At 32.1% G+C, this 25,853-nt stretch overlaps 2 protein-coding genes across 2 annotated transcripts; both read right to left on the bottom strand.

The window, feature by feature from the left end:
• Window positions 1-4,084: 4,084 nt before the first annotated feature.
• On the bottom strand, window positions 4,085-8,403 carry LOC130981328 (protein FAR1-RELATED SEQUENCE 5-like). The gene is made up of 3 exons (XM_057904925.1): window positions 8,338-8,403; window positions 4,628-5,397; window positions 4,085-4,526 (listed from the first exon to the last, which is right to left on the bottom strand). Exons 1-3 carry the CDS (start codon window positions 8,401-8,403, stop codon window positions 4,085-4,087), a joined length of 1,278 nt encoding a protein of 425 aa, XP_057760908.1.
• A 13,023-nt stretch (window positions 8,404-21,426) lies between these two features.
• On the bottom strand, window positions 21,427-24,133 carry LOC130982862 (bidirectional sugar transporter SWEET4-like). The gene is made up of 6 exons (XM_057906980.1): window positions 24,036-24,133; window positions 23,766-23,802; window positions 23,457-23,673; window positions 22,452-22,613; window positions 22,241-22,363; window positions 21,427-21,723 (listed from the first exon to the last, which is right to left on the bottom strand). The coding sequence occupies exons 1-6, from the start codon at window positions 24,076-24,078 to the stop codon at window positions 21,559-21,561; spliced, it is 747 nt and encodes a 248-aa protein (XP_057762963.1). The 5' UTR covers window positions 24,079-24,133; the 3' UTR covers window positions 21,427-21,558.
• Window positions 24,134-25,853: the final 1,720 nt, after the last annotated feature.

The raw sequence follows: 25,853 nt of genomic DNA, 5'->3' as shown, positions 1-25,853 counted from the left end.
TCCCTACTTGTGTTTGAAATTACTTAAACTACCTTAACACTAACCCTAAGTTTCAAAAATAAAACCCTAATCCTATACCCATGAACCGCCACCTTTCTTCTTCTTCCCTTAGCAACACCTGCTGCTGCCCCTCTCTACCCTAAACACATAGCCGCAGCCTTCCCCAAATTAACTAGCAGCAACGGCTGCAAAGATGAAAGAGAGAAAGAAAGAGAGATCGGGCCGAGAGAGAGAGAGAGAGAGAGAGAGAGAGAGAGAGAGCCGCCATTGTCGTCTGTCCAGGGAGACATGTGTCGCGCCCTTGTCACCGAGAGGAGGAAGGAGGAGATGCGCTGCCGGAGGAGCCACCCAGTCCCTACCTCGCCGCTGCTGAACTTGCGCACAGGGAGAGAGAGGATGTGCGAAAGGGAGCCACCGCGGGGAAGCCATCGCCGCCAGCCACCGTCACTGAGCGTGGAGCCTCTGCCGTTCTCGTCGCCGACCAGCTCGTCACGTCACCGCCGTTGAACCCGTCCTCTGCCATCGCCGTTGGAGCTGCGAACAGAGAAGAGGGAAAGGGATGAGTCACGAGGAAGCAACACTGCCCTCCCATCGCCGCTGCTGCCACGGTGGTGGAAGAAGTGTCACCTCCACCGTGGGAAGAATCCACCGTCTGAACTGCTACCAGAGGGGAACCACTGTTACTATGTGTACAGAGAAGACCAGCGCCGCGTGAATAAAGGAAAGAAGATGCCCTTCTGCCTCTGCTCCTGGGTTTTGGAATCTGACAAAGCGCCACTGCCGCTGTTGAAGTTGATGTCGCCCTGGCTCCATTTTGAACCGTGAGTATCGCTACTGTTTTGGTGAGCTTGCCCTGTTTCTGGTTCTTCCTAGTTCTTCCAATTCAATTTTACTTTGAAGCTGTCACTGGAACTGTTGTGCTTAATTAAGTGGCTGTTATAAGTTATGTTGTTGCTGCCGGAGGAGATGGGTCTCTATGTTTCCGACCACCGGATGTGGCGTGGGTGTTGCTAGAAACACCATCAGAGCTGCTGCTACTCGGTGTAGTCATTCTTCCCTTGTCGCGGTAAGCATGTTCATTTCGGAAAGCCTTTTTAGTCAGTATTCTGTTATGTGTGATTAAATACTCTGAGGTTCGGTAACATAGGTTCGAGTTCTGTTTGCTGTCGTTCTGGTCACCGGGTGTAGCATGGTTGTTGCCGGAACCTCTGCCGGAGCTACCAATGCTTGATTCAGCCGCTCTTTCTTAGTTTCAGTAAGTATTTTGGTTTCGAAAGCCCTGCGTTAGTGTTCTATTCCGTGTAATAAAGTGTTTGTGATGTTAATGATTTTAGGAGTTAGAATCTGGTTTACTTGTGTCGTCGGGGCTGTTTCTGCTTTTGAGAAAGTGAGCAGAGCTGAGATTTTGATTACCGGTGATTTCGGATCGAGACAAAAGGAGTTGGTTAACGAGTTTGGGTTGTGATTTCAACGTATCGAGGTAGGGAACTTTTTATACAAACTGATTTATTTTAAAGTGAAAATTGTTATAAATAGATATGCTGTGTGAAATGTAATTCTAGTGATTATGTGAGTCTTATGAACTGTCTGATTTTATCTTGAATGAATATGGTTGCCTGTTTGATTGAAACAATGTCTGATTTTGATAAATTGGGGATTTTGAATTGGTTGATTTGAATGATTTTTTATAATCTGAAAGTTGAGTTTTTGTTTTATTGAAAACTGATTTAGTCTGGAACCTATTGGAAAGAGTTGATGATTGGTTTTGTTGGGACCCAGAAATGGTGGCAAAGTCCAAGTTTTAGGGGAGATGCTGCCCCAAATTTTTATAAAATCTGAGACTTCATTTGAAACGAGTTTTTAAAGAAAGAATGAATTATGCCTTGAATTATTTTATGGACATATGAAATAGATTTGAACTCTTTTTATCAGAAAAATTGTTATATTTTGAATGTAAACTATTTTAGAGAAGAATTAGGTTTTAAATTCAATCTAAAGATGAAAATACTTATGTTTTGGAAGTTGATTAAATACACAAATTTGAAGGAGTTTTAATGGATTTAAAATAAACCGGGTTCTCAATTAATCTATTTCACTTTACGATATTTTAGGAAGAGCATGAAGTATTTTTCTGAAACTTTAATTTATTAAAATTGAAACATTTTTCGGGCATTTGGTAATGGATTTAAGAATGAAACTGAAATTGGTTTTCGGTTTAAAAAATGATTTGATTTTGGCTTAAGCTTGGTTGGTTTTGAAATTGGTTCGGGATAATTGGAAACATGATTTGGTTTTTGGTTTAAACTCTATTCTATTTATTCAAATCAAGAAGTTAAAGTTTCGGGGATTTTCAAGGAATTTAAGAAACGAGTTAGGTTATTTTCCCCTGAAGTCTTGAGATTCTGCTGAGGAATTTTACGACCAAATCTTGATTTAGAATCGAATGATTTTGAGTCTTTCGAAAGGTGATTTTGAATTTGGCATGGTTTTGAGATTGGTTGGAAGTGTTGGAAAGACGTGAAAAGTGGCTCCGTTTTAAAGAGTGATTCTTGGCAAGATGTGATTTGAATACGGTTGTTATTTAAAAGTAAATAGGCCAAGAACAATTTTGAAGTAAGATATTGAGTCTGATTGATGTGTTGGAAATGTTTTTCTGAAAAACCACTGGACTACTATTTTATATTGAGATTATAAGACGCTATGCGCCCAGCAGGGGCCGAGGTTGGATCCTGCTTGTCGAGGTAGCGGTGGCGGCGTAAGGGCGGTGGTTCGTTCCGCTTGCGCTTAGATGTGAAGTCGGTGGCAATAGATCCCGCTCGCATCCCTTCGGATCATCAGAGCGTACAGGCGCAAAACCCTGGATAGTGATCCGAATACTATATCTCGGGGGTTCCCACACCAAGGGCAACATCTCCATGGAGATGTGTCGGATTGGCAGTTGAACCGATAATGTGATATCACAGCCAGTAGAACAGACATTCATCATTTGCATTTATGTGATATTGTTTGGGTGTGCATATTGTAATTGGTTTGCTTATGTGAATATTTATGTTAATTGCAAACTGCTATAATTGTTGTAATTGCTATTGATTGTGTTTGAACTACATTATTTGTGATTGTGTTTGATTGGTTGGTTTGTGATGAATTGGTTGATGATTGAGTTGTTTGGGCCGGGGGCCATGTTGGATTGGATAGGCTTGAGGCCGTGATTCGTATATTGAGTTCTAGTTTTGTATAAAGTATGTGACCGGTTCAGCATAGACTTAATGAACCTATGTTTAGAACGGGATGGTCATTTATACCGCGTAGGTAACTGCTTTCATAGTTGTGGTCTAGAAAAATATGAAAAATCAAACTCTTACAACATAGACTTGGTGGAACCTATGTTGGGACATGGTGGTCTTTCATACTGTTTAGGAAAAACCTTTCAGATTTTACAAGAAAGTAAAAATGTTTTGTTTTAAATCATTTGAGAAATTTACCAAGTCTTCAAAAAGGAATTTTCTGGATTTCGAATGTGTACCCAAGATTTTTGGAAAGACTCAGAAGACGAGCAATGATCACTGCACTCTAAGAATAGTTTTTATTTTACGTATCTTGTTATAGCAATTTCTGTAATCCTATAGTGAGAACAAGCGAGGACGACGTTCTCACTCCCCTATAGGTTATTCCTTTTCAGGATATATGGATGACGGAGCTTCATAAGAGTTATGCTTATTTTCTGTTCATTCGGTATCTTTGTATTATCTTAGTTATTATTTTTTTCTCGCCTTTATCTTTATTAAATTTGTAAGAGGGATAGGTAATTATGATATGTATGTTTGCAAACTATATATATAGTCTCATGGTATTATACCTGGTTTGTATGTACATGTATGTTTATGTTTTTAACGAAAAAGTGTTTAGGAAGGGTTATGCGGTTTTACGTTTTAAACAGACTCATATTTTAGTAATTAATATTAGAAGAGGAATCGTAATACTCGAGCTATTAGAGTGGCGCATCCGGAAGCATGACACTTTGATAGTTAGGGTGTTACACAGTTGCCCATGAATGTCTCTTTTTATACATATCTAGGACCCAATTCTAGTTTTCTACACCAAATTCCTCAACCATTTCAAACCACTTTTGACGAAATACATCAATTTCAAAGTCGCCTAGCATACACTTTTTAAACATGGAGGTAAACTGGGACTTGCCAATGTTATTTTTTGCATTGCGAATCAGATGCCATGCACATAATCTATGATGTGCATTAGGAAACACTTTCTCAATGGCAAACTTCATTGATAGATCACCATCCGTGATAACCGAAACAGGTGATTTTCCATTCATTACCACCTTCAGTTGTTGTAGCAACCACCTATATGTGTGTTTTTCCTCATCGCAAATTAAAGTAGCAGCAAAGATAATTGTTTGATTGTGACGATTGACACCAGAAAATATCACCAATGGACACATATATTTATTCCTCTTATAGGTAGCATCAAAAGCCAGCACATCGCCAAATAATGAGTAATCTGCACTACTGAGACCATCGTACCAGAATAAATTGTGCAAAGTACCATCGGCATCCATGTGATGATTAAAATAGAGGGAAGGGTCATTTGTTGCTGATCTTCTAGATACTTCAAAGCTGCATATACATCACCGGGTAACTGGCGCCTCTGTTTTGCTAATTTATTGTACATGTCCCTTTGCGTGAAAGAGAGATACTCGTAGCCACCTACCTGATTTGCTAATACCCGATATATCTGCCCAACACTAATCCAACCCTTTTTCATGTTAATCATGTGGCCGATATCAGCCTCGAACATGAATCTATGCCCACGAAGCAATCCAGTCAAACGAGGATCTAAAAGCGGATGATTGTGTTCATCAGAAAAATAAGAAATAAACCAACGACCACTAGGTGCATCTAGACAAATCTCCATCATTGCACTGCAGCCATACCTTGTCTCGGGAGTAGGTTTTCTCTTAAAGTTTCCAATGCCATGATTATTTTGCAGTCTAAATCCTTCACGATGACATACAAAATTCTTCAACTTAAGTACGCCCGCACGACTCTTCCTAGTTCTGTTCTTCTGAGCACTAAAGCCTCTTGTCCTTGCATATCTATTGTAGAACTCAAATGCAATGTCGACATCAGAAAAGTGAAAATGACATACTTCTTCGTCCCTGATGTTCCAAAATTCAATCATCCCAATGTCTTCGAGTGAGTCAATGTTATACCCTTCATCGAAGCCGTGATAATCGAACATTGGTTTCACATTTGTGTCGTCCTCATCCATATAGTCCACGTCAACTTCCTTTTCCATATCTTCCTCCTGCTCATCCTGATCATATGATATATGCTCGCTAGTAACCTCTTCATGAGAAAATTCCTGACCTATTACTTCCTGAACACCAATACACAATTCAAAATGAAACTTAAGTTTGTATATAAATTGCCCAACATGATAAGAACAAATATTTTTAAAATAGAGACCAAATAATAATGGTAGAAGTAAAACCATTGAACTTGATATCGTCCGCACACCGAGTACCAGCCATCACAAATCATAATCTTTTAAAATTAAAAACAATCCAACCGTGTCAATCTTAGGAATCATGGAATTGGACACGAGTTTCATATTTTGTATTAAAGGAGAAAATGAAGAAGCGTGAATCCAAAATCTAATGGTGGAACTAGAAGAGTGAAAACAGAAACACAAGAACAAAGTAAAGGCTTTTATACACTAAAATTTTTATTTTTGGGGGAGAGGGACATCCCCCCCCCCCAAAGTATATACTAACCTCTAACCCCGAGTCCGGTTCAAAATAAAAAATTTTTGACAAAAAATTGATCAAAAAAAAAAAGTCTATCAAAATTAGTTAACTAATCAAACTTGTATAATTTTTTAATAACTAACCGATTTAAAATAATAAATAAACAATCAAGTTTTTTAAAATTATACATTTTATATATAAATATATTATTTTATTATACCTAAATTGAATTTCAATTGAACTTTTTAACTTCTACTTATCGAATTTTTATAACCTTACCGATAAGACATTACATGTGAGTATGTATCTTAGTATAATGCTGCCTCAGTAAAATTCCAAAAAACTCAAGAATTATACCTCGAATCTTCAGCAAATCAAACTCTAAGTTTTATCTCAAAGAAATGTATTGGAATTTTTCCGTCAGCTTTATTTACTATAACAGAAGCTTAAAATACATCGTACAACAAAATTCAGTCACTGCTACTTTAGCTACACAATTACATCACAAATTCACAATTAATAAAAAAGAAAAATCTAGTAGCTAGTATATCTAACTTAGTCAAATTTTATCCATAAATGCTTAAACTTTTTGTTTGTTCACATTACACATTTAGTAGAAGCAGTAAACGGGTATTGACATAAAAGGTAATATAATATTGTATATAATATGCCAATGCCAGCTATGGATGCGGTGGGTGCAAAGGACAAAAAAAAATAATGAGTATATATCCTCTGATCCCATGCCACAAATTCCTCGCCGCTCGCGGCCACTGAAGAACACATTGTTTCCCCTTTGAGAACCCCGCAAAGTTTGCTTACGCGTGCTTATTGGTCTTTAGACATTTATCCTTATATGTATATAAATAGTATATTGAATATTTACTTCTATTCTTTTATGAGGTTGGTATGGACCCTTTAATATTGGACTTTTATGCATTTATTTTCAGTGAAAAGCCTTCACTAAGTGAAAATTAACAAATGAGAACTTAGCGTAAGCATCATAGTAAAATATATAATGAGAAAAGGAATGGGAAGTAGATAGTAATCAAACATAACAAAGTCATATATGGAAATTTGCAGTGTTCAACAAATTTACAAACAGTTAACAATTCAATCGGAAATATTAAAGTAAAGATAAAGAATATTAAACATAAAAATCACAAAAAGTTAGGGTGAAAGCTAGCTTCATACAGAATATGTTAATAAAGTTACATAAAAATCTAATCACATGCATTATCATTAAAAAAATGCTCTTTTTGTTTAGCACAAGCACATAAGTATCTCTAGTTAAGATATGTATCAGATATATCAAGCAAATAAAAAATATTATGAAAAGTAGTTGAGTTCTTAATTACAATGAATACAATTTAATTTTAGATGTCTACACTGCATTGAAGGAAAGCTATTTTTCGATTCAACCCACACTTTCATAATACAGTATTTAGATACTAACAACTTAAACTCAACTATTAACCACTTGAACAAATTATTCAAATACCAATTTAGGATACAGTATTCAGTAAGCAAATAACAAAACATTAAAAAATCACACAATTTGAATAGTAGCCCATGGTTTTGATGGATAATAATGAAAATTTGGTGCTGAATTCCATAGAATTGTCACTTCCTAAATGCGTATCTTATCAAAATTCATGCTGCAGGATTCATTCTATACAATAAGCACCAAAAGAAATTAATGGCATAGATCCAATAAATTACTATGGAAAGCCACATTACAAGCTTACCACCCAAGGTGTCCTTCTATGACTACTTAGCACCTTTACGCAACTTTCAATTTTACAATCAATTATCTTTACTGTATGGTCACCCCTGTGCATGGCAAACAAACAAATTCAATCACAACAGAAATCTTAAATTCAATTTGATAAAGCTTTAATTTCAACAGTCTTAATTTTTTTTAGAGCAGCAATTGATATAAGATTCAACAGAGTCATAAGGGTGCAATTGATATATACAAAACAACACTTAAACACCAAACTTCAATTATAAATTAGATACTGAAATTATAAAAGCACTTCAAGTGTTGCTACATATATAGCTCCTTTTAAGTGCAGTTCCTATGCATCAACACCATTGCTTATGAGCTTTTCAAAAATTTTATGTAAATAGAATTTTATCATTCACGAATAGATTAAATCCACAGCATAATTAAGTCAAAGTAGAACACCTATTTGATATTTAAAAGATTAGAACCCTTATAAATTAGCTCCAAAAGCTATTATATTCTCATATGCTATCTGAATGATCAATATACTAACAAGAAATGATAACAGCACATCACAAAAAATAAATTGATATAGAACTTCCATAAAATTACTAGAAAAAATTTAAGAATAAAGAGCACAAATAGAAGAAGTATAACAGGATAAACCTAATAAAAAACGGGAACAATATACTACAACTAAGTTAATTGGAACATTAAGTTCGTATTTAATTAAACTCAAATCATATATACGGGTTGCGTTGCGGAGATGAGGGGACGAGAGAGACGACAGAGGAAGAGGAAGAAAAGGGATCCATGAATTGAAAAGGCATAATGATTAACTAACCTCCAAGCGTTGAGGTAGTGTCTTGCGCGATGGAGGCGGAAGCGTCTTGTGCAGCGGTAGCAGCATCTTGCGCGGCAGCGGCAGCGTCTTGCGCGGCGAGGGCAGGTTGCGCAGCGGCAGCGGCGAGAATATGCTGAACGAGATTTGCAGCAGAGGAAGAGAGTGAGAGAAAGACAGAAATTGAAATTTGATGAAAAACTTAGCAGACCTTCTCTTCTTTGAATGCTTCTAATTTGAAATCAAAAAGAAAAGGGAAAAAGTTAAAAAACCAAAACTTTGAGAGATTAAAATCTAATTAGTAATTTAAAAAAAAAAGGATATATTTTGTAATTATTTTGATGATGGTTAATGATACTTCTTCAAAAAAATAGGAGTAAAGAATCCATGACCCTTTTTAATATGTATCTGTGATCCCTCGTTTGATAAAGATGGATTTATTAGTGTGTCAATATTTAAGTTAAACAAATAGAATTTTTAGACAAAAACAAAACAAAATGTTCACCTTAAAAATAATAATAATCCTAAAGTTAAGAAAAAACTACGAATAATATGTAGTTAGGTTATGTTCAAAATCTACATTTCATTAGGTACACTCAGAACATAAATTCAAATTCAATTTTCAAATTAAATGGATAAATAATATATTCCAATTCGTTTAGTCTCAAAATAAATCCAAATTCTAAATTTCATTATGTGTAATCGAAAATACATTCGAATACAAAATTTAACTAACTAAATATGAAAATACCTTTCAATAGTTACAATGTTAAAATAAGTTCATCATCTACTTTTCCTTAGCTATAAGCCGAATGTAATATCATATTCGTTATTTCAGTTATTTTAATGTAAAAAAACCTTAAAAGCTATGCTTGGAAGATAAATTCATATTCAAAACTTCATTTCCTATACTCCAAAACATTAAATTAACTAAAAATTTCAACTGGCAGGACATGAAATTAAATTTCAATAGTTGTACTCTTAAAACAACTTTTACTCCTAAATGAAATATTCATACATCAAAAATAGTTTTTGCATTCTAAATTATAAGTATACACATTTAATTCTTACAATTTATGAAATAATTCAATTTGTACAATCGACCGATTTTGTTTCAATAACTAAAACAACAAATACTCCTAAACGGTCATTCCATGTATTAGGTCAGAATGTAACTAAATTACTAATTTCAAATAGAAAAAATATAGATAGATAATGAAAATATTAAATAATATAAATAATGATTATATTGAATGTTTAATTTATTAGATGTGTGGATAGTTATCCTAATATAAAAATTTAAGTAGATAATTTTAGGTGTAATTTGCTTTTATTTTATTGGACCAATTTTAAAATTCATTGTTGATATTATTCACAAAAATCATTGTCTACCTAACAAAGTCCAAATAAATATTAACTCTAACAAGCTTTAACACTACTTATAACAAGTTAACTATTCAGACAACATAGTAACAATACTAATTAACCCTAAATCCAAATCACAAAAAGACTAGATCACTAAATCCTAACCCGTCAATCCTTCAACACTACACTTGAGATTCGAAAACATATACCTCGTCCAAGGTCATTTTTCATACAGTTCTTACTAATGTCATTATATTATTGATATCTACTACTCAAATTACGGTTAACTCAAAATGCAACTTGTCAAATATTCATGGTGCTACTTCAGTCAAACTTGTTTATTCTTCGAACCAATATCAATTTTATCGTTAATCTACTAGAACAGTTTCTCATTCATCACATATACATTCATTTCCTCGTTTGCTATTCTATATCTTAAATTCTTAATTCACATTGTTATAAAAAGTACTTACTAACAAAATCTTTTTAAACTCCAATAAAATTAACAGTCATATGTCTTAGACCAATATTCTCAACATTTAATTAAATTTATTATTTCGACAATATGTTTTGCTATTGTCAACTTCTTTTCTATTATTTTTTCCTCTTCAACATCAACTTCTCAACATTTTCATTAACTAATTTTACAACTATAACAACTCTCACAACTAGAGCATCTTCTCAATACTGTACAGCACAACAATTACAATCCAGCATTTTTTGAGCAATAAATACGTTATAAAAATTCACTTATATATATGAAACAAATTAAAAAAGCCCACAACTCATACCCTTCTGAAAAACAAATCATTATTTTACTTGTGCGAGAAAAAAAAATGTTACCTAGATTATTTCTTTATCAATAATAGGTTTACCATTGTAATTATTTTTTAGTGAGAGTACATAAAAGAAAAAGGTACATAGTATATAAGGTGTAATAACTCAACAAATATTTTCTAAGGGAGATTTTTCATTCTCTCCAATAATGAGAAGAACCTATCTCTCTCCCTCTCTTAATCCTTTCTGATTCATCAAACCATCAACATCACAGCTTGAACAGCTTAGGGCATGAGATTTTCTTCATGGTGCGGTGAGCGTGGAGAGCAACCAAGCTGTGAATCAAAAAAAAAGTTGCGAATCCAATTTTGCCATTCTCTTTCTATCCCTAATTTTTCTTTCGACATTTTCTTTCCCCCATTCTTACCTCTTCCTTCAAACTCATCCAATAGAGTTTGATGAGAGGCTATTTCGCAAGATTCTTTCTTGGTGAACATAGCTGTTCCGATCAACGAGTTGGAAGGAAGAAGATCTGAATCCCTATTACTCTGTGATTCATTGATTTTTCAAAATGGCAAATATGGCAAATAGATCCTCCCATTGCAGAGGTCGTGGAGCTACATTGGCTTGCTCTCATTGCAACAAGCAAGGCCACACAGAAGATGTATGCTATAAGAAGCATGGGTACTCCTCCCACTTCTACCAATGGCAGCAACATAACACCACCATCAATCACGTGATCACTGAGGGGCATGATGATATACTCAGTGACAAACAATTCCAGCTCAATTGTCTCCAAGAGAACATTGGAATATCAAGATCTGGATTCACTCCAGAGCAAAGATTTGCCTTGTTAGAGTTGATCAAAGACAAAAGTGTGCAGCAACAACCTCATAATGCAAATCAAATTTTGACTAATTCCATTCACACTTCCACTCCAGGTAAAACCATTGCATTACATTTTAATGCGAGAATTATGAGTATTATCACTCCAAAATCTGCACTATGGATCATTGATTCCGGTGCAACAGATCATGTGACTTTTGACTTAAAAGATTTTGCAAGTTTTCAAAATATTGATCCAGTCAATGTGATATTGCCAAATGGAACCAAAACTGTTAGCACCATCATTGGCACAATCACATTTTCTAAAAATTTTTTTCTCAAAAATGTTTTATACATTCCTTCTTTTGATTTTAAATTGATATCTGTGTCAAAGTTAACCTCAAACTTACATTGTCAATTGTTAATCAATGATAAGTGTTGTGAGATACAAGATAGATCCACATCAAACATGATTGGCATTGCTGAGTGTATAGAAGGGTTATATACAATGAGTAGAGAACCAGAATTCTCTCATTTTCCCCCTCTTCCAACAAAGCAAGCTTCATTGGCGGTAACTACTACTACTACTCATTCCACCACACCTTCACACAGTGAGCACAACAACATTTGGCATCTTAGATTAGGACACATACCCATGCATAAATTGATTTTTCTGAAGAAGTATTATCCTTTTATAGATAGTATTGCTTCAAATTTTCCTTGTGATTCATGTCATTTTGCAAAACAAAAGAAATTATCTTTTAATCTTAGTACAACTAAAATAAAAGATTGTTTTGATTTAGTTCATATGGATATCTGGGGTCCTATTTCTGTCCCTTCCAATGAAGGACATAGGTATTTTTTGACTGTGGTGGATGGTAAGAGCAAATTCACTTGGATTTTTTTTATGAAAACCAAATCTGAAGCATCACAATTGGTTATTAATTTTGTGAATTTCGTCAGAATACATTTTGAAAAACAAGTTAAGTGTATAAGGACCGACAATGGGCCAGAATTCACTCTAAAATCCTTTTTTGCATCAACTGGAATTTTACACCAAACTTCTTGTGTAGAAACACCAGAGCAAAACGGGATTGTAGAGAGAAAACACCAACATATTTTAGGTGTTGCTAGAGCACTGCTATTTCAATCAGGAATTCCACATTGTTTTTGGCAATACGCAGTTGCTCACGCCATTCACCTAATTAATAGGCTGCCCAGCACTAACCTGAATAATGCTAGTCCTTATAAGCTTTTGTATGGCAACTTACCTGACCTTTCATATTTAAGAGTATTTGGTTCTCTTGCATATGCCTCCACATTAACAAATTCAAGAACAAAATTAGACCCAAGAGCCAGAAAAACAGCTTTTCTTGGTTTTAAATTAGGACAAAGGGTTTTCGACTTATTGATTTAAAATCAAAGGAAATTTTCATATCTAGAAATGTAATTTTTTATGAAACTCATTTTCCATTTTTACATTCCACTAGCACTGACATTTCTGTAGTGCCCATTCGTACTCCACAATGCATTGATCTTTTTCAATATGATACACCATCCACACATCATTTGCAATCACCCACACATACCACACTCATAGATTCAAATGAACATTTCTCAAGCTCAATGCACTCACCAATTTCCTCACACACCATTGCACCCATTACCACACCACACACTGATAATGCACCTGCATCACAACACTCTGACATCACACATGACTGCATTACTAGAAAGTCTGAAAGAGTCAAGAAACCGCCTGCTTATTTGAAGGACTATCATTGTATGACAACCCCACAGCTCACTCTAGCAATGTTTCCAACTCTAACTCTTTATATCCTATCTCACAACACTTGTCATATGATAAACTAACCCCGAAATATAAGTCACTTTCTCTAGCCATCACCTCAAATCAAGAACCTAGCACTTATGAGGAAGCGACTGCATATGAATGTTGGAGAAAGGCAATACAAGATGAATTGACAGCTCTAGATCAGAACAGAACTTGGTGTCTCACTGAACTCCCAAAAGACAAGAAGGCTGTGGGTTGCAAATGGGTTTTTCGGGTAAAATTCAATCCCGATGGCACCATAGAAAGGCACAAAGCGAGGCTAGTTGCAAAAGGATTCACTCAAGTGCAAGGAGTAGATTATGGTGATACTTTTAGTCCAGTTGTCAAAATGACTACCCTACGAGTAATGTTAGCATTAGCAGCGGCAAATAAATGGCATTTGAAACAGCTGGATGTCAACACTGCCTTCCTTCATGGAGATTTGGACAAAGAAGTTTATATGAAGATACCACCCGGTTTGACTGTGTCACAACCAGGTTTGGTTTGTAAATTGCAAAAATCTCTATATGGGCTTAAGCAAGCAAGCAGGCAATAGAACATTAAGCTCACTCAGACTCTTGTGGATGCTGGTTATAAGCAGTTTTTTGATGATCATTCACTCTTCATTAAGAAACAATCTCAAAGCTTCACTGCCATTCTAGTATATGTTGATGACTTGGTTTTAACCGGGAATGACATTGGTGAAATCAATTCCATCAAGCAAGATTTGGATGACAAATTCAAAATAAAGGATCTTGGTGATCTCAAATACTTCTTGGGAATGGAAGTAGCACGCTCTAACTCTGGAATTCACATTTATCAGCGGAAGTACACCATGGACCTTCTCAGAGATTTTGGTTATCTAGATTGCAAGCCTCTCTCTACTCCATTTGATTATAGTCAGAAACTTTCAAAGGAATCAGGAACCATTTTGACAGACAACACTGTTTACAGACAGCTCATCGGCCGACTCCTTTACCTCACAAATACTAGACCCGATATCTCTTATGCTGTGGGACGTTTGAGCCAATTTTTGGACTGTGCAACAACTTCTCACCTACAGGCTGCTTTTCGTGTACTCCGATATTTAAAAGGCCGACCTGCAACTGGTCTCTTCTTCTCCTCTACTTCTAATCTGCATCTCACTGGATTTGCCGATGCTGACTGGGCTACCTGTGCCGATACTCGTCGCTCCATTTCCGGTTATTGCTTCATGCTTGGAAACTCGCTCATTAGCTGGAAGAGTAAAAAGCAAACCACAGTTGCCAAGTCCTCTGCAGAAGCTGAATATAGGTCTCTTGCTGTTGCCACTTGTGAAGCTAGTTGGTTATCTTTCTTAATGGATTTCATTGGCTTGCCGCTTCAAAAGTCTATCACTCTATTCTGTGACAACCAGTCAGCCATTCACATTGCTAATAATCCCATTTTTCATGAAAGAACTAAACACATTGAAGTGGACTGCCACATTGTTCGTGAAAAGCATTTGTCTGGTCTCATTCATCTTATGCCAGTTCGTTCCAAGGATCAACTTGCTGATTTTTTTACCAAAGCTCTGCCACCGGGTCCTTTTCTTGCCAATGTTTCCAAGCTAGGATTGTTAGATTTACACAATTCTAGCTTGCGGGAGGGTGTTACCTAGATTATTTCTTTATCAATAATAGGTTTACCATTGTAATTATTTTTTAGTGAGAGTACATAAAAGAAAAAGGTACATAGTATATAAGGTGTAATAACTCAACAAATATTTTCTAAGGGAGATTTTTCATTCTCTCCAATAATGAGAAGAACCTATCTCTCTCCCTCTCTTAATCCTTTCTGATTCATCAAACCATCAACATCACAGCTTGAACAGCTTAGGGCATGAGATTTTCTTCAAAGAAAACAACACTATATCTAAAAAACAAGGGTAGGTGTGTATCATCTTACTTGATTGGGGTAGGATTAAATAGAAATTTTTTATACCAAAAGAAGAATAATCAATATGTAATCTAAAAAACGTTCAGCAACTTAATCAGTATCATTAACGATACCTTAATACAACATAGCTAATATAAATTTCTATTGACACAAACTGCACACTTTGCGTCTCTCATATTTTAACTTGTAAAAATGTCTTCATATTGGTAGGCAGGATCAACATAAATGATCGGCTAAGTAAACTAAAAATCCTACAACAGAATGATAATGTGTGCATGTTGTGTAAAAAAGGTGTTAAAAATATACAATACTTATTTATTACGTGTGAGCTCTCTTGGCAGGTATGGCGTGCATGGATATCGGCGTTTGGACAAGAATGGACTGCTGTCGGTACTTTAAAAGACTACTTTGAGAGTTAGAAATCTCTGCCGATGAAAAACGAGCCGCGCAAAATTTAGCTAATTAGGTTCTTCTCAGTAATATAGATTATTTGACTACGACAGAATAATGTCATATTTTAGAACAAGACAACAGGAGTTGTAGAGTGTGTAGATCAATCGTTTTCATGTGCTATAGAGTGGTATAGTAAATAACTCATGTAGTCGATGGCTATGTCGGAGATGACATAAAAGTTGTTTGTCTTTTATGTTTATTTTTTATCTTTCATTGCTCCACCATGAGTGTTGAGTTTTTTCTTTTTTTAAAAAAAAATTAGGTTCATTTAGTGATTAGTTCACTAGTCCGCTTAGCTTAAACAAGTATTAGAATTCGAATCCAACCTTATACATGCAACAATTTATTGGCCAACAATAAACTTTCAAATAAAACTCCGATCTACGATGAATTAGCCCTTATCTTGCAAACACGTGTCACACAGCAACTTATTCCGCATCTCTTCCTCACATACAGAAGGAAAAAGCATTCAGAATCGTAGTACCCGGCCTTAATATAAATGGTGGCCTATAATTAATGTACTTTATTATGATTTGGACAGTGGAGGCTTTTTCCTACTAAAACAAGACATTTAGTGGCCACTACTCCACTACTAATTAAGGTCACCTTTCATTTTTTCTGCGTTTTGAAATTCACAAGCAGATGCATATAGTTACATTGTGATTGCTTTCTTCATTTTTTTCCCCAGTCAACGTTACATGCTAGACACGTCACCTCCTTGACTAGCATAATGAACTAATGACGAATCTCTTTATCTTGATAGTTTTTGGTTCTGTACAATTATATCAACCATGACAGTTATACTAAAATCAATGTTAATATAAAATATTTATTAAAAATATATTAAATTATAAATATATTTATACACAAATATATAAATTAATTTAATAATTAATTTTTAGTTTATATACTATTAATATATATGAGAAAGATCCAATTTTAAACATGGGAGAGATCTGTATAGCTAAGGTCTAAGTGAATCATGTCATAATATAATTAAATTTACTGAAATTTTAGAAAATTTTGACATAAATAAATATATAATTTCTATTGAACATTAACAGTTAGCGCGCGACGTGATTTTAAATTTGTTGCTAAGTAGTGACCAATTTTAGCAATAAATATTTACAATATTTGTCGCTATTAATTCGAATCTGGAAATTAATTTTTTTAAAATGATAATGACAAATGTAATCCGGTGATAACTTCTATTCAATTTTATTTCTAGATTTTATCTGTCGATAATAGTTAAAAATTAGAAAGAAATAAAATATAAAACAAAAAGCTTTCACATGTATTTATATATATATATATATATATATATATATATAAAGAAATACTTTAGTAGTTTACTAGTTTTGAATTCAACTTGATAGAGATTAGATAATACCAATATCCTCAAAAATATAATATATAAAACTTAAAGCACTAAAGTAAAGCATAGAGATATCCTATATTATCACTAAGCATTATAAAAGGTTTAATTTAAAAAAAAAATCTCAAGCAAACATGATGAAATAATCAACAAGCATTGTAAGAGAGAGAAAAGGGAAAGTTCCTTGAACATCCTATTATTAGGCCGCTAAAATAAAAGAGCATCTCTTTACTCATTTGTCGATTTATAATTACTTTCTAAAACAAAGCTTTAGATGTGGGGATGTAAACCGGTCTAGTCCAAATAATACTAAAGAGTTTTTGAGATATTGCAGAACAAGAGATGGGTAACCTAACCATAAGCATATATAGAAAATGGTTATATATATACTTTGCAAATATCTAAATAATCTAAAAATACTAGATCAGAATTAGGGGTAGGTGTACATTTAAAATCTAAAATGTGGTTAAATCATAACCAAGTGTTAGCTAACTAATTTAATAAAATAATTTTAAAAATTATATTCATATTATTAAAAATTAGTTAATCAAAAGCTAAATTTTAAAAATTAATTTTTAACCGGTTAAGTAAAACTAAAACCAAATTTTATATAATTCTTATTTTACATTGGTTAACTATTTTTTTTTGTAAAAACTTATTTTTAACTAATTTTTGAAAAAAACTGATTTTTTTTATGTAAAAACTAATTTTTTTAAACAAAAATAGATTATTTATCAAAATTGGTTTTTATTTTTTTAGTCAATTAAAAATCGATTTTTCAATTTTCTAACCAATTAATAACTAAATTTATTATATAAAACCAATTTAATTACTTAACTTAAACCAAATATTTGATTAATCAAAAACAAATTTAGTTTTTTAATAAACGTTAACCATGTACAGCCCTAATCAGGACCATCTTTGAACATAAACCAAATCACAGTGCAATAGTTGTGCGAAGAAACTTGGAGGCAATAACTTGGTCCAAGAACGATCAAAGTAAGAAGTGGATGTGGTGGCTGTGTAAAGAATGGCAAAAAAGAGAGTTCATGACAGGAGTACCTAATAAGCTTCAAGGATTCAGTGAGAGTTTTATGGGAGAGTAAATAATAGCAATAATCCAGGTCATTGAGGACGCTTTACATATTGCGATTGAAGAGGAAGGTACAATCATTACTTCATATAAAATCCTTGTGAAGTGGATGGATAATAAAATTAAAGGTGAATACTATCCAACATTTTTTAAACTAAAAGGTAAATTATCTCTTGTAACATATTTTTTTATTATTAATTAAAATAAAATTAATTAATTTATCATGACTAATTTTAATTTTAATCTAATCTAAATTTTATTAATTAGCTTTTTTTTAAATTATAAAAATTATTAAAAAATTAATTGGTCAGATAACGATGACACTATCAAAGAAGATAATGCAGAGGATGGAGAAGAGGACCAATATAAAAACATGGCAGCGTTAGATACACCCAATTCATTTCATTTCATTTAATAATAAAAAAATATGTTACAAGGACTAACTTATCCTCTAATTTAGAAAGAGTTAGATAAAATTTATCAAAAATAAATGTAGGTCGAAAAAAATTTTCTTTATAAATAAATTTTCTACTATATAAAACCCTATTTCCAAAAATATACATATGCTATATAAGGTTCAGAAATCATTCGGGTTGTGGGAAGAACAGGAAAGATGTGCCAACGAGAGAAATAGTAGATAAGTAAAGTGATGGTAAGTAAATATGGTGGTAAGGTTGGGGACTCAATATATGTAAGAAGTGGTCACTTATATTGTAGGGACATATAATATGTAAATATATTTACTAGCTGGTTGATTCACGTATAATATAAGGATGATTTAATTTATTAACGAATGACAAATTCTTAAATAAAATTTTGATTCGTAGTATATTAGTCTTTTACTACCAGATTAGGAAAGGATGTGGCCAAAAGTATAAACCTCCTCAATTATTGTCATCATATAAGAGTTACCCACCTCTTGCTCATTCAAACCAATTTATTCGGTTGAGTCTCTTATTCAGTGTAACGATTTGTTATATATACGGACATTTAAATTTAAATCGATTTAAATTGAATCATTCGTGCAATGTAATTCAAATCGAAAGTTAACTAAAATTTTACTAATTTTAATTTGATTGGATTTTAATTTTAGCGAACCACATAGATTATATCACATTTCAAATCTATTTCTCGAAATTGATTCAATTCAATTCAATCCGCATAATGTGATATAATATTATTATTTTTTATTATATTTAAAATTTTACTTATATTATATTCAATTTGTACATTTTTATTTTATTCGTATATTATTATTATTTAATAAACATTATGACAGATAAGATATAGACAAAAATATTATATTTAGAGACATTAAATTAATGTATTTTATATTTTTTCTGACAAAAAAATCAAAATACTAATAAAAAACACAAATTATTTTTTTATTATTTCAATCAAATTTTTATAATTATATTTTTTACTATTGTATTTTTTTCTTATGTTTTTTGTATAAAAAAAAATAAAAATAACTTAGAATTTCATAATATATTATAGTTTGTCATTAAATAAAATACAAAAATATTATTTTTTGTATTACTATTTTTTATGTCTTATTTTCAGTGTTCTATTTTTGTCTGTTCCTAAATCAAATGCAGCCTAAATAATTAATAATCCTCCATTTGGGCTTTAAATTTTTGGGTTATGTGGCCTACTCAATAAGAGTCAAGTTAGTATCTGTTTGAGTGCCATGCCGGTTTTGTCTTTAAAAGATTTTCAGTGGACTACAAACAAAGGCCTAATTTTATAAAACCGTCCACCCAAGTCCAAGAAAAAAAAAACAACTCCCTCCCAAAAAGGGTTTTTAGTCCGATTATTGTAGATACAAATAAGTGAATAACAGGTAGCTATATGATATAACATAACCTAAACCATCTATGGGCTTTAGCCCCGATCTAATACAAAAAAGAAGTTAAACCATCTATACCAAAAAAAAAAAAAAGAGAAAAACTTAATTTCTTTATATTGTTATTTTTTTTATTCTCACGGTATCCTCCAACCTGACAGGTCAAGGACTAATCCGTCACGATACTAAGTTTTATTTAAAGGTTTGTCGCTAGACAATGGATTACTACATATACAAGGCAAGATTCAAATCTCTGATACTTACTTAAACGGACTAGTGAGCTAAACTATTAGATCAACCTAACTTAGTTTCTTTATATTGTTATTTGAATTTGCATTTTTGAATGTTTTGAATTTTAGATGTTGTGAATTTTGACTTGTGGTTGGTGGTGACCTTCGAGTTGGAACTTGGAATAGCCTTTATTATCACTGTTATTTTCTTTGGCAAGTACCTTTCTTTTTCTCATTTTTTTTATTTGTATATTGGTAAATTTAAAATTTTAGTCTAGGATGTTCTAATATAGTATTTTTGAATGTTCGAAATACAGATTTTTTTTTCTTTTATTTTTGTTTTCTTTTTTTATTTTAGGTCGACGAAGGAGTTAATACTTAATTTGGCTCCTAAAATTTAAAATTGGACTCAATTTGACTTTTAAAATTTTAATGGACTCAAATCAGACTCCAAAATTTATAATCCAAAATTTATAATCGCAACTCACATTATCCTTTGAGCTAATTTCCGTTAACGACATATTGATTTAGTATATTAATTTGTTGTGCTTTAGATTCTTCACCCAAGTTCCATATGATCAAGATTTATTAGAACTATAGAAGCTTGATTGTTACTTCTAGAACCGCAAAATTTTCAAATTAAACTTTGTTATTATTGTCTTTGTGAGGATGTTGGAGAGTTAATAAAATTTTTAGAAGATCTAGTAAGTCTTAGTCACATGGAATATGAGCAATAACTCCAAATTTTAGTAAGTTAATATGTAAAATTAACGTACCATTTACGAAAATTAAATTAGGAACAAACGTGAATTACTATTATAAATTTTAAGGACCAAATTGAATTAATTGTAATTTTAAAAATCAATTTGAGCCGACCTCAAATTCCATAAGTCAAATTGGATATAAACTCGTGGAGTGAGGTCTTGGAGAAAAGAAAAAGTTTAAATCCAAAGTCAAAAATAAAATGAAAAAAAGTTTGCTCATTATTTTCAGAGAAAAGAGAATGTAAATCCAAAGTCAAAAATAAAATTTAAAAGAAGTTAGCTCATTTTTTGAAAGTTAAAAATTAGTTCTCGAATTGGACTCATTTCAATAATATTAATGGTGGCTATTAGAAAGAAAAAAAAAATAATGACCAAAACCAACGTATTAGGCGACCATTTAAAATTTATAAAAATAATATATATATATATTAAAATTAGTCATGATGTATTTGAATATAATTCATGTATTATTTAATTTATTTTCAATTTGTATTTGATTTTAGTGTAAACATAATTGATTTAACATATCCTCTAGATTATTCTAATGAATAGCTTCAAACAAAAATTATGAGCTGCTAACATTTTCCAGAGATGAACCCATAGTCTGAGAAAATATCTACACAGTATTCAAGGTAACATTCTAGAAATCGAAAACGAAAACTCAGCCATAAATTCTTTACTGTATATGCATTTATGGTAATCACATTAAAAAGACAAGCACAAAAGATACCCTATATATGTCAACATATCAAACAGCAAACTTTCCGTTAGGAGTAGAGAGTTGAACCCCAGAGCCAGAAGGTGGCTTTGTGTCATCATCACCTTCTTCATCTTTTTGTTCCTTGCAGGAGCAATAGCAAGCATATAATATGAGCTGAACAAGTCCAGAAACTGCTCCAATACCATTGCTTATCTACAAAAATATATAATACAAACGGTGGTCAAGTATTCACTTAGGAACGTTGTTAATTGACTGAGAACAGAGTGATGTATTCACTTTAAGGAAATGATTTGATATTCTAGAATCTAAAATTTTTTTAGAAAGAAGACTTCAATAAAGAACTAATATATAAATATATTCATTTAATTAACCATAATAATTTATAAGTTATAACCTATCACTTTCATGTATCCCAAAATATGTTAAGGGTAAAATATATAGAAAGAGCTTTTGTATTAAAGTTCTAAAATGACAACTAATTTTAAATATGTTAATACAAGTTTTGAGAACAACGTCAGACCAAAATTGTAAATCAGTAGGAGTAACATATTAATGTTAATTAATTGAGCTTCAAAAGTAAGTGTTAATTGAACACTCACCAAAAATAAAAATTGAACAACTATTAGAATGAGAACTATACAAAATTTAAGTGGCTATGAATTACACGTTACAACATACATATCCATGAACATTTTTGGGAATTAATTACCAGGACAAAGAGATCAAAGGGGTTTATGAGAGCATATGTTGTCCAGCACAAACCATTAAGGAAGTTGGTAAGAGAGAGCCAGAATGGCATATACTTAACGCTCTTCGTTCTTATAACCTTTGCCTGTTAAATTCAACAAAGAACAAGATAAAATGATTACAAAGTAACTACAATTATAGATTCATAGGAGGGTTAGAAATGAAAGGCGTACCATGATTGTAAGAGGAGAGATATACATCATCACATTGAATATATCAGACAAAACACCAACCACTATTGATCTCCGGTTTATATCATGCAGTGCCAGCAATGTCACAAGTGCAACCACAGCAAAGAAAATAGCCTCGATGAAAAGGAAAAGAAGCACCTTTTTCTGAGCATAAATGGTTACATAATTAATACAATGGTTTGAGCATCTCTTGAATGGTCAATTAAACAGAGGCATAGTTAATTTTGTGAAGATAATAATGGCTTCCTAAAACATAAGCTTAACTTACAGATAACTCAGCTAAGTACTTTTAGGTAGCAGGAATTAGTGCGTGTTTGGATAGCAATTTTTTTTTTAAAGGAAAAAAGCTGTTTTACAAAAATTAGTATGTTCAAGTGATTTAAGAAGTATAATTTAAGCCATTAGAGTTGCTAAAAAAATTGTTTTCAAGCAAAAATCTAACTGAAATTTGGACCCTTGTTTCTGGAAAAAAAATGCTACAGAATTAGTATAATTTTTTTTTTTTTTTATAAACTGACATTAAGAAAAAGGCTCAAACACACTAATAGAATGTGTTAGCTAAAATTACTGATCAATAATATAAAGATTGTTAGTCCCTGAAATTTTCTCTTAAAAATTTTGTTTCAATTTGAAAAAATAAATTAACACCATATTTTACCCTATTACATTGCTATGTTACTTTTTTTTTTTTAAATTGATTCATACCTATTTTAGTAATTTACCAAAAACATTTACTTTTTAAAAATCCAAACACCACAGATTAAATCAAAACTACTTTCCAACTAAATTATCCAAACATAAATTTATTCTTAAATAAGCAATTATATATATAAAAAAAACCTTCTATACAAATAAACAATTTTTAGAAATAAGCATAATTTTTCAGCTTACCCAATCATATCCTTATAAGCAGAAGAAAGATTACATAATAAGACGTAGAAAAAGAAAAAGAAAACGAAAACCAAAAAGCAGAGGAAATGGACGTACACGTCCTTTGGTGGGGGCATAAATGTAATATATGGTGAGATAGATGAACTCAAATCCAAGGCCAACGCTATTGATGGTGAGGACTAGAATGCTGTGAGGGTGCACGAAAGGAAGCCCATAGAACACCCAAAATGCACAGTTCAGCACTGTTGCTATGTATGGATCAGGTTTGAATTCCTCCACCGACTTCTTCTTTATTATCGTATAGAAAGTTGGCCTGAAATTAATATTTCTTTAAATAACAAAAATAACCGAAAATTTTTAATTCTATACAAAAAAAAAATAGAGGAATCGAGAGAAGTTAATTACGCGGGTGAGAAGAACAAGAGGAACGAGATGACATTTCCTGCACGGAAACGGAAAACACACCATCAAACGCGAAAACCTTACTCCATCGGGTTCTTTTTTTTGCATGCAAAGATTGAAGAGATTCTAAAGAAGTAGAAAAAGAAATTGAGAATTTCCGTTGTCGATTCGGATGAAAGAAAAGCAAATCAGGTAATTGACGACGCTGCAACTTGCAGGTTAAGTAATGGAAGAGAAAGAGAAGAGAAATCAAGAAGCATGGCAAGAACTAACCGATAATGCCGATGACGTTACGAGCTACTGCGGCGCTCACCATTTTCTTTTGCTACTGATTTAATGCACCACATACAATTTCACACATAAACAGAGAGAGAGAGAGAGAGAGAGAGAGAGAGAGAGAGAGAGCAGGAATGCGCAAGCTGTTAAGACGGTTATATAGAAATATGAAATAAAGAAAAAGAAAAAAGAAAATAATCATCTTGTCATAGTTAGTAAAAAATTTTATTTTCTAGTCATAAAATTTCAACTTCACTCTTTTTTAAAAGGTATAAAAAATTAAAAATTATTATTATACAAATAAGTCAAAATTAATTAAAGAAATATTATTAAATAATTAACAGATAAACAATCAGTGTTTTTAAGTATTTGTTAGACAAAATTTAACAAGATGTATACCAAGTATTACCCTAAAACTAATGATTAGCAGGTCAATTTTTTTATCAATATTTCCATTTTTTTCAATTTACTTCTCTTTTTCAACTTATCTCCCACAATTATTTGCGCTCTGTCCTCTCTTGATCTCTCTTTTCGTCTCTCTAGCTTCTTCCCTTCTTTCGCTGCTATACATCTCCACATACAACAATGATACAGGTTTATTCATTATCTTAATTAATATTCTTAGAGAATTATTTTAATTAAATCTAATTATTAATTTGTTAAAGCACACAAACACATATGCACACATATATAGATATTTATTTAAAAATTATGCTAGTATTATTTAATTTATGGTAAAAATTCACATATAATAATAAAATTAATAATAAAAAATTATACTTATATACATAAATAAGAGAGAGCAGTTGCAATGCATCTTGCATGTGTGTGCTATGTGGTGAGGGGATGCAAATTGGATTACGTAATTGAGGGTGTAATGTTAGTCAATTTACAATTGCATGGTATATGTCACACAAACAGTCAACCGCAACTTATCTCAAATAAAGAGAGAATCCACATCTCATTACCGATACAATACAATCCAAAGATCATGATGATCATGACACCTGCCTCTGTCTTTTATTCTGCATCGGCACTGTTCTAGCATGCCGAAACTGCTGTGTATGTGAGCCCCATAAATCCATAACTCAGAGGGGCTCACACTCACTGCCATTTAGATAGTTTTATTCAAAATATATAATTTTTTGGGATTTGAGTAAATTGGTCTCATTTAACTTTTCAGTCTAATTAATTTTAATCTGATTCAAACAATTTGCAATGATTTGAGTTAGATTAGTTTATTTGATTTTAGAACTAATAAAAGTTTAAGAGGTTAATATTAAATTTTGGTTTTATTTAGAACTAATAAAAGTTTAAGAGGTTAATATTAAATTTTGGTTTTATATAAAACTAAGGCAAATATGTAAAATTAACTTAAATAAAAAGTTATTAAAAACAATTTTAACATAAAAGAGAAAAAATGAAACATAAATTATAAAAAAAAACAAAAATAAATAAATACAGAGAATGACATTATTTTGAGAAAAAATATGCTACACACATACATAAATACATACATACATATATATATGACTAATTTTTTGTAAGTATATAATATTTTTAAGAAAAAAACCAATAATTAAAAGAGAATGAAGGTATTTATAGTCATTCACTGACTAATTTTTTGTAAGTATATAATATTTTTAAGAAAAAAACCAATAATTAAAAGAGAATGAAGGTATTTATAGTCATTCACTTTGATATTTTAACATCTGAAATATTTATCTTAAGATTTACTTAGTATAACAGAAAATCTGAAAAATAAATTCTCTAAAAAAATCATATAATTTATTGAGACAATTTATAAACATCTAG

The sequence above is a fragment of the Arachis stenosperma genome, chromosome 5, assembly GCF_014773155.1.
Source record: "Arachis stenosperma cultivar V10309 chromosome 5, arast.V10309.gnm1.PFL2, whole genome shotgun sequence".
Lineage (NCBI taxonomy): Eukaryota > Viridiplantae > Streptophyta > Magnoliopsida > Fabales > Fabaceae > Arachis > Arachis stenosperma.
This window is presented reverse-complemented; position numbering and strand designations above follow the sequence as displayed.

What these genes read in the sequence shown, in the direction of transcription:
- LOC130981328 (XM_057904925.1), bottom strand. Translation starts at nt 8,403, where the DNA reads ATGCTGCTACCGCTGCACAAGACGCTTCCGCCTCCATCGCGCAAGACA. An exon ending in CACTACCTCAACGCTTGGAG is followed by an intron (nt 5,398 to 8,337) that starts GTTAGTTAATCA and finishes ATTGGTGTTCAG; the next exon opens with GAAGTAATAGGTCAGGAATT. An exon ending in GATGTATATGCAGCTTTGAA is followed by an intron (nt 4,527 to 4,627) that starts GTATCTAGAAGA and finishes CGATGGTCTCAG; the next exon opens with TAGTGCAGATTACTCATTAT.
- LOC130982862 (XM_057906980.1), bottom strand. Translation starts at nt 24,078, where the DNA reads ATGGTGAGCGCCGCAGTAGCTCGTAACGTCATCGGCATTATCG. An exon ending in CTCTTGTTCTTCTCACCCGC is followed by an intron (nt 23,674 to 23,765) that starts GTAATTAACTTC and finishes TATTAATTTCAG; the next exon opens with GCCAACTTTCTATACGATAA. An exon ending in CCTTTGATCTCTTTGTCCTG is followed by an intron (nt 21,724 to 22,240) that starts GTAATTAATTCC and finishes ATATTTTTGTAG; the next exon opens with ATAAGCAATGGTATTGGAGC.